The sequence below is a fragment of the Propithecus coquereli genome, unplaced genomic scaffold (genome assembly GCF_000956105.1).
Source record: "Propithecus coquereli isolate 6110/MARCELLA unplaced genomic scaffold, Pcoq_1.0 Scaffold137, whole genome shotgun sequence".
In the NCBI taxonomy this organism is placed as follows: domain Eukaryota; kingdom Metazoa; phylum Chordata; class Mammalia; order Primates; family Indriidae; genus Propithecus; species Propithecus coquereli.
In genome coordinates this window covers 8041531-8053661 of record NW_012137969.1, presented here as the reverse complement: position 1 = coordinate 8053661, position 12131 = coordinate 8041531, and the positions used below count along the sequence as shown (strand labels likewise).

The following is a 12131-nucleotide window of genomic DNA, read 5'->3' as shown; positions in this document are numbered from 1 at the left end:
CGTGTAGAGGTGCCGTTCCCCTATGTGCGGGGGACCGATTTTGCACACTGGGGAGGGAGTCGAGAAACACACACACACACACACACACACACACACACACACACACTCATACACACTACCCCGCCTAGAGGAGGGAGGTGCTGCCCCCAGCAGACACCGGGTACCTCTCTGTGCCAAGCAATCCCAGCTGCACTACCGGCGCCGCCAGGGTTAAGGCACAGGCGTGGTCCCCCTGGGGTGGGGTGGGGCCCAGCCGGGTGCAGGGGCCTCGCTGCCTGCTTGTGCCCTCTGGACTTGGGCCCCAAGTCGCGCTCCTCTGGCCTCTCCCGCGGCCGCGGTCCTGTCGCCTTTGCCTCCTCCTCCTCTTCCTCGCCCGCTGTGGGGCCTTGAGACCGGCCGTGGGGCACAAGGTCGCCTCCCGGCGGGGGCTCATCCGGCGGCGCAGACGCCCAGCGGCTCCGGGGAGGGACTTGGCCCGGGCTCTGGGCCTCGGCTCATCTGGGGAGGAGCCGAGAGGCTGCAGCTGGCGGCGCCGGGCGCGCGGAGGTCCTAGCGCAGCAGCCAGGCCAAGAGCCGCCCGACAGGGCCCGCCCGCCGCGCGCGGGTCTCCGCGCTCTGCAAACCGCGGAGGAAGGCGCCCTCTCCTTAGCGGGCGGGGAGCTGCAGAGGCATCGTGGGGCGCGGCCGATGGGAGGAGAAAGGAGAGAGGGAGCGGAGCCGGCCCGGGCCCAGCCGTGACTCGCGGGGCTGCGGCTCCGCCAATCTGCGGGCGCTGACGCGAGGGGCGGCTCCACGGTGCTCGGATATCTGCCCGCCCGGGGCGCGGGGCGCCGAGGCTCGTCCGTGCGGGAGCTGCGCTCCGAGACCGCCGCTGCACCTGCCGGGGACCTCGCCGGCCGCTCCGTGCGCCCCCTCCCGCTCCCCGCCCCCTCCCCTTCCTCTGTCCGCGCGGCCCTGAGCCTTCCCTGTCTCCATCTCCGGGCCGCAGCGCGAAGGAGCAGAGCCCTGCCCGAAGGAGCCGCCCCTTCTCCGCCCGCCAGCGCCTGGCGCGGGCCACGAAGCTCGCGGAGAGGACCGCACTGTGGATTGGGTCGCTTCGCCCAGCCGCCGCCACCGACCCCGGCCGGGATGGGCTGCCGCGTGGGGCCCCTGCTTGCCTGATGAGCGCTGCCGCAGCCCCAGAGACCCGCGCTGGCCTTTGGGTGCGCGGGGCCTCACCCGGCTGCTCCCCCTGCCTCCTGGCAGCTGCTCCCCGCGCTCCCAGCTCCGAGGAGGACGCGGGCCAGTGGACCCGGCCGCTGAGGGCGCGGCCGCCCGGGAGAGACTAAGAGGGAACGGTCCCGATATGGCCCGGAGAGCCGGCGCTTCGGCGGCAGGCGCCCTGCACGTTGTCCGGGCCCGGGAACAGCCTTGGAGCTGGTAGCTGCCTGGGCGCCGGATGGACCTTGACCCGCGAGGCAGCGCCGCGTTCGTGACGAGACGAAGCTAGAGGGGCGCGGGCGGAGAGCGCTCCAGGAGGCTGCTGGGGTCCCAGGCCCGCTCGCCCGCGCGGCCATGAAGATGATCCTGGTGCGCAGGTTCCGCGTGCTCATCCTGATGGTGTTCCTGGTGGCCTGTGCGCTGCACATCGTGCTGGACCTGCTGCCCAAACTGGAGCGGCGCGCTGCGCGGCCCTCTGGGGAGCCCGGCTGCTCCTGCGCGCAGCCCGCTGCCGAGGTGGCAGCTCCCGGCTGGGCCAAGGCGCGGGGCCGCCCCGGGGAGCCCCCAGCCGCCGCTTCAGCCCCTGGTGACGCGGGCTGGCCCAACAAGCACACGCTGCGCATCCTGCAGGACTTCAGCTCCGACCCCTCTTCCAACCTCACGTCCCACTCGCTGGAGAAACTGCCGCCCGCAGCCGAGCCGGCCGAACGCGCCCTGCGGGGCCAGGATCCCGGCGCCCCGCGACCCCGAGACCCTGCGCACCGGCCGCTGCTTCGAGACCCGGGCCCCAGGCGGGCGGTACCGCCCCCCGGCCCGGGCGGGGACGGTTCCCTCTTGGTCAGGCTGTTTGAACACCCGCTTTACCAGGTGGCTGTTCCGCCGCTAACGGAGGACGACGTCTTGTTTAATGTGAACAGCGACGCCAGGTTTAGCCCTAAGGTGGCAGAGAACCCGGACTGGTGAGTGAGAGTCCAAGGTTTGTGTACACTGGTTCAGAGACCCCCCCAGGGCGGGAGCCCCCAGGCGAGAGGCCGGGGCAGGGGAGTGTTGTGCGGTTGGGAGCATGCCTCTTGCTCAGGGCGCTTTGTCTCCAGTCTGACCTCCTGGGAAGGGCTGCTGTTCCCTGTGGCTTCTGCTGTGGAAGGCAGACAGGACCCTGGGAGCCAGGGCAGTACCCGGGCCCCACTTAGAAGAAAGAGTGCTGGCCAGCCCTGCTTGGGAAGTGGAATCAGGCAATGAATGAATGAATTGGGGACTTGGGGAGTGAGTGAATGAGTTGTCTTTCCCTGGGAAGGTGCTGGCTGCTGGGCTTTCAGGTACTTGGCGACATTGGTCTTGGTGGACACCTTAGAGAAGATCTGATGTGCCTAATGAGTCTTTTCAAGCCTCACTGAGAACAGCATTAGCAGGGGAGTGTGCCGGCAGCAGTAAGTACAACAGAGAGGCCCTCCAGCACGGGTGCAGGCGGGGGTGCCCGCTGCAGAGGGGCCATGGCTTCAATAAATGGTGAGAAGCCACCCCAGGAGCATCTTTTTAAACTGTCCTGGTTAAACTCTTCCCCTCAAGGCCCTTCCCACAGCTGCACAGATCAAAACGGGCAGATGCTGCAACCCAGAATAGTGAAATATTAACCACCAGCAAGGTCAGAATAAATAACTACCTGCAAGAGGTTACCCAAGCAACAGAAGGGAAGGCCAGGCTTCCAAAACATCTCATTGGAAATCCTTCCTCCCCCGAAATTTGGCCAGGCCTGGTGTTTTCTGTCTGAGCCTGCTGGGCTGTTTGGTAGCCTCTGAGCTGTGTCTGCTGGCCAGGTTCAAGGAAATGCTCAGAAACTTCAGAATCGGAGCAGTGGCCCCCAGGCCTGTGGCTCTCACAGCGGGAGACAGGCTGCCCAGCGTGGTCAGAGAAGTGGAGTGTGGAGGCTTCTAGCCCACCCTCGTGTCCACTGCAGGACAAGACTTGGGCCAAAAGGGTCTGAGCTGCAGGTGAATTAAAGCCAGGACAAGATCCATTTTCCTTCCGGGCCAGCAGGCCAGAGGAGGGTCTGTTTTTCCTCCAGAGCAGTCCCTTGCCCCCAGAGATGTGAGGGCAGGCCCCGTGGGCAGCAGGCCCTCAGTTGGAGGCTGGCCTGGAGAGAATGGCTGCCTCTTCGCTCGCTCCCCACCCAGACTGCCCTCATTAAAATCAAATTTAGCTTCTTGCATCACTCCCATCCCTGGCTGTCGGAACAAAAGCAGAGAGCTCAGGCAAGGTTTCTGACAGACGGGGCGTGTCTGTGGTCAAAGACAGGTTCTCTCCTCCACTTCTGGGGAGTGTTGGCAGCCCCTCACACCCCCAGGTGACATCATACTTGTTGGGCAGTTTGGGCGACCCCAGGACAGACGTGGCGGGGTAGCGGGATGGTGCTGACGTTCTGGGATGAGTCTTGCTGTAGTTATAGCTGTCCGTGGCGTCTCCCACGGGTAAGTAAGAATTACAGACCTGTAGATGTGTTATTAGTTGGTAGAACAATAGTCACAGGAGAAAGTGCAGACATCGCAGGGCCTGCCTTGAGCAGAGGCACCTTCCATAAATCTGCACTTATTCAAGACGTTGGTGTCAGTGATCAGCCTCCTCATTCATTGAATTCTTGCTGCTCTGTCCTTTTTGTTGACTTTGGATGGTCTTATTGTCAACAGGCCACACGAAGGTGCCGAAGGTGAAGGGCTCTTGAGCACTGGGGAGGCGGCTGCGGACTCCTATCCCAACTGGCTCAAATTCCACATCGGCATTAACCGATACGAACTGTACTCCAGACGTAACCCAGCGATCGAAGCTCTGCTGCACGATCTCAGCTCGCAGAAGATCACCAGTGTGGGTAGGTGACCTTGGGGTGTGTTTGATGGGGGGGGTGTGAGTGCTGGAGATGGTGCAAGGGCCCCTCGGGCTGGCTTTTCTTTGCAGAGAGCTGGGAAGCCATCGCTCGTTACCGGAGTATTGGGGGTGATTTGCACAGGCAGTGGGGGCTGAGGAGCCCGCGTGGCCTCTGAAGGAGGGACGGGTGCCTCACTCATGAGCTCTCAGCAGTGAGTGTGCTGCTGTTCCGTTGCAAGATGAGCAAGCAAGAGATGCCACAGCTGCCCTTGCGTTGAGCTCTGCTCCCTCACCTGCAGTGGTCCTGGGGGTACCAACTAGACCCCAAGGTCTCCCCTCCATGGGTGAAGGAATGGAGGGGTATGCCTGGTGGCTCCCCTCCCTCAAGAGCCTGTGCACAGGGCTCTCGTTCTGCTTTTCGGCACACGCCCTGGTTTGGTGGGGAGACATGGCTGAGAGCCAGGGAGGCTGCTTCTCATGGCTTTGAACCAGTTTCCCATCAGAGCTCAGCCAGGTGCTGTGCAGCTTCCTGTGGATGGGACGCAGCAGGGTCCACTCTGCAGGACGGAGTCCTGGCTGTCCAGGATGGAGTAGTTTGAAGGCAACATCTCCAAGTACTTTGTGATATGCTGACTCGGACGAAAAAGGGCATCCAATTGCTGATTTCAGGAAAATGTATCAGCAGCAGTTTCTGAGCATGGAGTTTGGTGCCATTGTTCTCGAGCTTGTAGGCGATTGTGAAGGTCCCCATTAGTCACCAGTGGCTTGGAGAGGCAATGGGGGATGGGCTGAGGCCCTTTGGTGGGAAGAACTGCTCCCCCAGGCTTTGCAGGGAGCTTCCCTGGGTGCACAGGGTCATGGGGAGTGGAGGGGGACAGTAGGAACCGGAGGGCAGGCACTGTCTTCGTGTGTGTCTCGAAAGCGATTCTGGCGCTGAAAGGGTCCTGTAACCTGGGGTTCTGTGCAGTTGCTGACACAGGAGAGTTAGCTGTTACCTATCTGGATGGCAAGTGGGTTTTCCCAAGTTCTTATCCAGAGGCTATTTTTGGCTCTCCCTGCCCGGTGCTGAGCTGCTTGCTGGGCGCTCACCTTGCTGTGGGGAGACGGGAGGAACCTGCAGCTCCTTGGCCATCTCATGATCAGTGTGCCCTAGCAGAAGAGGGCTGGCTGGGACAAGGCTGTGGTCTTCCTCCCTCCTTCCTTGCTGCCCAGGAGGAATCTGAACACCTCCCCCACCCCAGGCCTCCCCATGAGAGACTCTGCTTCCCTGCTATCCCTTGCAGTGCTCCAGAGGGCTTCGGGCTGTGCTGGGGGCTGTGTTGGGGGCTGTGTTGGGGGCTGTGCTGGGATTGTGTGTTGGGGGCTGTGCTGGGGGGCATGCCGGGGGCTATGCTGGGGGCAGTCTCACACAGCCACAGCTGGAGCGCCCCTTCTGCTCTGAGAGTCGGTGTGGACACTAAGGGAATATCTGCTACGTTGACTGGCTTGCCTGTCCCTCCAGCATATTTTACTGGGCACCGCCTGCATTTCTGGCCCCTTCTGGGTAGTGGGGAGTTGAGAGTGGATCCAGCCTCAACACAGTCTGCTGCCTCCGTGGACCTGACAGCCGTAGGAAGACACTGAGATGCCAGGTGCTTTGGAGAGGCGAGGGCTCCACAGGGTGCGGGTGAGGAAGCCTCCCCAGCGAAAGGAAAGGCGTCTGTCATAGGAGGGAGGGGATGAGAGCAGCACTGCACAGGTGGAAAGGACTTCGGGGGAGCGCCATGCTCACGCTACAGTGCCTATCCCCAGCTCAGCTTCCCTGTCTGTCAGATGGGGTCCTGTTGCGCAGGGGCATGGAAAGGATGGGGTGAGATGGCGCACGTGAGCAAGCTTGTAAAACATTAACCAGCGCCTGTGCCCTGGGCTTCCACCACCACCCTCGTGCGTAAGGACAGGGTCTGCATAGAGGGGACTTTGTGGACTCCAGGCCCTTGGGGGGCACTGCAGTGTCCTGTATCCCTCAGGGACTCGTCAGCCTCCCAGCACAAACTGGGCAACTGCTCTGTGCAGAGGTGTGGGAATTCTGTGCCCAGGAGCTAGAGAGCAGCTGCAGGGAGAGGGCAGAGCCTCCTGGGCCTCCGGGCAGCTTTGCCCACCTTGGGGGTCCTCTGTCTGTCCCCATGTGCTGGCCTTGGGGCACCCCTACCCTCTTTGATCTGACTATCCAGGGCAATGGTGCCCAGGCTGCCTGACTTTGCAGCGCAGTGGACAGAGCCCATTGCCAGGGAATCCCAGCCCTAGGGCGCTGGCGTGGCCTAGGCCTGGCAGTGTGCCCTGGTTACATCCTATGCCTGTCTGCTTGCAGAGGGGCCGCCCAAGCTGCTCCTCTTTGATCTCCTAGACCATGCTGGCCAAGTTGGTTCTCATCCAGTCTCCCTGGGGTGGGGCCCGTCTGGGGACTGGCTGGTTGTTCTGTCATTCTGCAGGTCCCCGGCAGTGTGGGAAGGCAGGGTCTGCACCAGAGGGTCTGGTGTGTGGTCTGGTTGCACCAGTCACTGGCCAGAGCAACTTTGGGAAAATAGATTAACCCTCTAGTGCCTCTGGCTTCTCACCTGGAACATGGGGGTGGTTGTCATCTAGACCCCGTAACCTCTGACTTGCAAATCTGAAATCCCAACGAAACCCATTTGACAGCAAAACCTGACTCAACCTGAACTTATTTGGAGGCAAAACCTCAATTGTCGAGGCTTGTTATAAATCCGTACTTTTCTCTCCTAGAGTGAATCTCCCATGTTCCTCTGAGGAACAGGCGTGTGTTTGATTATGGGGTTCCGCCCCAGACTCCTTGGGGCACTGCGTGGTCTGCAGCAGGCACACACCACAGGTGCTTTGAGTCATCTGGAACATTTGTAATCCCCAAATCCTTCTGCCCCCAAAGATTTTGAAAAAGAACATGGACCTGTGATAACTGCTTCTTGGGTCGTTGAGAGGCTGAAACTAGCAAATGAGTAAGGCAGGGACGGCAGAGCCTGGCAGCCACCTGCTGGGCGGGTCCAGCGGGAGCAGTGTTCCTGGGCAGCCGAGGCTCCTCTCCCAGGGAAACCAGGGCTGGGTGGACGCCTGTTTCCTTGTCAGGGTCTCAGCCTGGATGCCGGGCCCTCCTTTCCCTGCTGCCTTGGCCCTGGGGACACTCACAGCTGAGTTTGTGCTTATGCAGAGGCCTGTCGCCTGAGGAAGCAGGAAACCTTCACCTGTGAGCAGAGTGGGACAGGAGATGCTGCCACGTCAAGGCCCAGGTCTCCCGGTCTGCAGCTGTGGTGTCCCTGCGGGTGCAGGCTCTCCAGGAGGAGCTGCCCCCATTGGCTGCTGCCCAGCCGACCTCTGAGGGTCCTTCTGGGTGTGGACGTCCAGCTGTAGGTGTTGGTGAAAACCCCGCTGCTTGAGACAGCAGCCCCTGGCTGGGCCCTGGGCTTGGCAGAGCCACCAGGCAGGTGTGGAACTGGTTCCCCTGGGCAGGAGCTGCCTGCTGCCTGGAAACCCCAGCACTGCTGTGACCCAGAACAGGTGGAGCCCTCGAAGGCCAGCCCTGCCTTCCAGCCACTGTTCCACAATTGGGGCAACCCCAGCCTCCAAGAGAGACTCGCCCAAGGTTAGCACCTCCTGCTCTTGGCTCAGGGATCCGTCCTTTCGGCCATCCAGCCCCTGGGTGGTCACTTTAATCTTCAGTTATTCATCTCACTATTAAATGTGCGCTCGGAAATATTGTTGTGTTGGAAAGTGATGCCTGTGCGTTTCCAAAGCCTTCTCAGAATGGTTCCATTAAATCTCCCCTGTTCAGAACCACTTGATCCAATTCACGGAGCTCGGTGTGGTCCGCAGCGCGGCGGTACGGCCAGCAGAGATTTATTTATAGCTGGGCTCCTGGCTGCCTGGTAACTGGCGTTGCCGCCTTTGAAGAGGCTCCTGACGGTATCTACCTCTGTTCAGCTTGGAATCAGGCGTGTAGTGCCTTCGGCTGGGGCCGGTGATAATTAAATCGCTATCATGCACGATTATGGATGCAAAGAATAAATGACACAATTAACGACTCTCTACTTGGAATTACTTAAGAAAAAAAAGTCACACAGGCATGTGAGGATTTGGGCAGCCTCTGGCCTGAAATGCAGACTTCACAATTGCTCCACCCAGAGCAGACAAAGCCGAGGTTGGGAGAACGTGCCTGAACAAAGGGAAGCGACTCCACGGGACAGAAGTCCCTGACACTAATTGATCTGCCAAACGGAGAAGAATGAATCCAGCTAGAATCCGGGACTAATTGGCCAGCCGGGCTTCAAGGAACACAGGCCTTCAGTGGGGGCAGCTGCCTGTGGGTACCTGGGGGGAGCTCCCCATCTAATTAGTCAGAGGTGGGACTTCTTGGAAGGCAGTTCCAGCGTGGAGAGGCCACAGTCCCCCCCCGCTGCCACCGCAGGCCACAGTCGACCTGGAGAGCGAAAACTGAAGATGCCCTATTAGCTGGGTGCCTGAGGCCCCGGTGCCAGAGGGGCTTAGGTTGTGCCCAGAGGAGAGCAACCCCCCGGAAAGGGCGATTTCAGATGTTGTGCAGAGAAGGCAGCAGACAGCTCAGCCCCTGTTCAACCGCCTTTCCAGCTGCTGATGGAGGATCAGGAATAAAAGCCCGTGCTGGTGAGGACTGGGGTCCCCCCGGCACCTGCCGCCTCTGGGTTGGCAGAGACAGCAGCTGTGGCCGTGAGCGCCCGGGAAACCACAGGAGGTCTCTCCGAGGTGCTGCCGACAGTCCTTCCGATCACGCAGGGAGGGATGTGGTCCCCACTGTGGTGATGCTGCAGTTTCCCTTTTAAGTAAATATAATTCTAAAATAAAAGGGAGCCGCTTAAAGAAAAATGTGCAGTAAATACCAGTCCAGGCTGGAGGCAGCTGCGGTGAAAGCACCCGAGGGTGGTGCATGGTGGACGGGAGTTGGGGCGGCCTGACCCGGCCTCACAGGGAGCCCAGGGCAGGCGTCGGCTCCTGGTCAACCTCTCCTGGCCCCTTATGCTGGAGCAGGTGCCCACAGCTCTAGCCTTCTCGATGCCAGCCCTGGGTGCCCACCCTGACTGGTGGGCAGACTCACCCTTTTCTACGGGACCAGGTCCCTCAGCGCCCAAGGACAGTGGCACAGAGGGCTCTGTGTGGCACTGGAGCCTGGGGCAGTAGGCGGACCTCCTCTCCGGCCCGGGTGTGTGGGGCAGTGCAGGACAGGATAGCATGACCTCAGTCTCCTCCTGGAGTCACATTCTCTAAATTAGAACCATCCTTGGGCAAGGCCCTTGCTTCCAGCAGAGACAGGGGTCCCAGTTAATCTCCTGGAATAATGATGCTTCACCGTGACCCTAAGACAGTGGCTGTGGAAAAGTTGGACCACCTGACCATGACCCCCAAGACAGTCATTGGTTGGCTTCACGGATGAGATGACCAAGGCCAATGGTGGCAATGTTGGAGGCCCCCACTGACCGCTGGGCAGTGTCTCACCTGGGACATGTTTGTGTGGTCCACAGGCCTTTAAAAATGGGATTCGTTAATTTAAAAGTCATGGGACGGCCCATCCAAATACAGGTGGGTTCTTGTTAGAAATCGGGAGACAGTTGATGCTGGCTCAAGTTCCCACTGGAACCAAGGCTGAGTGGTGGCTGCGCCCAATGTCCCAGGACCCGGTCACCCCCCATCCCCCAGCTCTGGGCCACACATCTTTTCCTTCATGGCCGTCTCTCTCCTCCCAGGGCTGCTCTCGGTCCTTCCTTTGGGGAATTCCTGGTGGGTTGCAGAGCTGGCTGCGGGTCTGGTGACTGGCCAGGGTCACACAGATTGGGCCAGGCACTGAAGCCCATCAATATTTCTATAATAACAATCTTATTCTTTTATGCACGAAGTTTATATTCATGAGAAATGTCAACATGTTCTGGGGAGATGACTGCATGTTAGAATGTCCTCCGTGCTGTGCTGTGTTCCAGGGAGAGAGCAGAGCCCGCTGGCGTCCAGGTTGAAGTAAAAGCATGGGGTGCTCTGTTGCCGTGCGTCCACATGTGCGTTGAGGGCTGCATGTTGCTAATGATTAGTGTTCCTTAGTCGTGTCTGCTCACGTCTGTCTGGGGACAGGGTGCCAGGGAAGACGCAGAGCTGCCATGTTTGGCCTACAGATGGCAGGTGGCCAGGGAGCGGGAAGAGCGTAGGAAAGGCTGTGGGCCCCTCCCCATGTGCATGGAGCAGAGGTGTGGCCGTGGGGTGGGGTTGCACTGGGGAGCCAGGCCTGGAGGTCTGATGGTGACCGAGACTTGGTGGTGGCTGCAGAGGCAGCTGGGGACGTGGGGAGCGGGCAGGGGGAGATACAGCAGGTGCTTCCCTGAGGGGCTTGTTCACAGAGCCTCGTGACTTTGGGGGCATCAGGACAGCCCCTGCCCCAGCCTGGCTCCCAGGCCTTGGTGGGATTGCCCCTGAGTTGGGTCCCTCCCAGGCTGAGGCCTCCAGGCTTTGACTGACCCCTGTCTGCTGGGAAGCGCAGAGGCCCACAGGGGAGGTGTCTCCGCCAACTCGGGCCATTGCCGCCACGCCTGGGCTTCTCCCACGTGACAGGCAAGATTCCCTCCACTCATGACCTTTGGTCTATCTTTAAGAAGAAAACCCAAAATTGTGCCCTCGTCCTCGAGGCCTGGTCTGTGTCCTGGCTCTGCCACCTGCCCGGGCCCCTTTCTGCAGTGGCAGAGCTGGGACTATCTGCTTGGCGCACAGGCTGGGGGCAGCTGTGTCTTCCGCCCACCCTGAGGAACACCGTGGGCCTGTGCCACGCCTCGAGGCAGCTCGGGTGTTGGCTTTTGCAGGGAGACCAGGACTGATTTTAGAGAATTCTGAATGTCTTTCGGCTGCAGACCAACTCAGAAGACTGAGTGGTGGGCCCAGACAGGAAGTGTGGTGAGTCCCTAGTCACGGTGAGATTTTGATGCCCGCTAATTTCTAGGTGTGTGTTTGCCCCGTGGGGAGAGGCTGGCAGTGCCACAGCACCAGTGTCGGGGGCGGGCAGTGCAGACGGGACTTGCTTCCAGAGCAAGAATGACCACACCGACCACATTTGCACAATACTTTGTTATTGAGCAAACTGGGATTACGAGCCAGGAAGGAGCTGCTGCACCATCCCCAGCTGTCCCAGGAAGGAACAGTTGACTCCAGTGACCACACTTATTAAATGGGAATGGGGGACATCAAATGGAGCTTAATCGGGCCACAGATTTTTTAATCATCACTTTTTAAAATCTTACTAAAAATGTAGTCAATATTCATTGTGGAAATTTAGAAAGCATAGATAAGGAAAAAGTAGAAAATTAAAAAATTCTGAAGCTCTGCTCTCAAGAGGTAGCCACTGGGCCTCAGGGACCTGTTCACGCATCCCAAGTTTGGAAACCCGTGCGCTTGTATCCGTGTTTTCCAGAAGGGAACGGTTCATAGAGTGTAAATGATCCATGGGCTGGCTTGCTTAATAATAAAATCGTAAGCAGTTTGCCGAGTCATTCAGAATGCCCAGTGCTGGTTGGGAAGGGGGACAGCCTTCCTCTGCGAGGAGTCACATGCGTCACTTGCCTGCCCCCAGGGCTGGGCACTCAGGATATTTCTAGCATGCGGTGGGGTGAGATTTGTGTGCCGGCCTCCTTTTCCTGAGGAGGGCACAGCCTTAGAAAGTGTCGCCAACAGATCTGGCCGTGCAGTGCTCTGGGAGCACTGTGTCCAGCCCCAGTCTCCTGGGCACTGGGCACAGCACTGTCAAGCACAGCACAGCGAGCTCGGGCCAGCTGCCAGAGCAGACGCCAGCTCAAAGGGAACAGGGCAGTGGCCAGACTGGTGTCTGGGCTGTACACTCAGGGGCAGCGGGAGCCGCTGGGAATGTTGAGGGACTTCCCACCGAGTGGCAGCTGGTCCAGGTGCTCACTTAGCCTTCGCGGAAGTCCTGGGATGGAGCGCAGTCGCCATCCCACCCTGTAGGCCAGCCACCGGAGGTGCTGACGGGCCTTGTGATGCGTGCGCCACTTTGATGTTAGTCCCACCAC

General features: G+C 60.0%; 1 protein-coding gene across 1 annotated transcript in view; it reads left to right on the top strand.

Moving 5' to 3' along the window:
- Nucleotides 1–556: 556 nt before the first annotated feature.
- The window catches only part of FAM20C (family with sequence similarity 20, member C), a 46726-nt gene continuing 35151 nt past the window's right edge, over nt 557–12131 (top strand). Inside the window, exons 1-2 of the mRNA XM_012639138.1 lie at nt 557–2159; nt 3882–4060. Coding sequence (XP_012494592.1) covers nt 1555–2159; nt 3882–4060 — 784 coding nt within the window. The 5' untranslated portion in view covers nt 557–1554. The remainder of the gene's footprint in view (nt 2160–3881; nt 4061–12131) is intronic.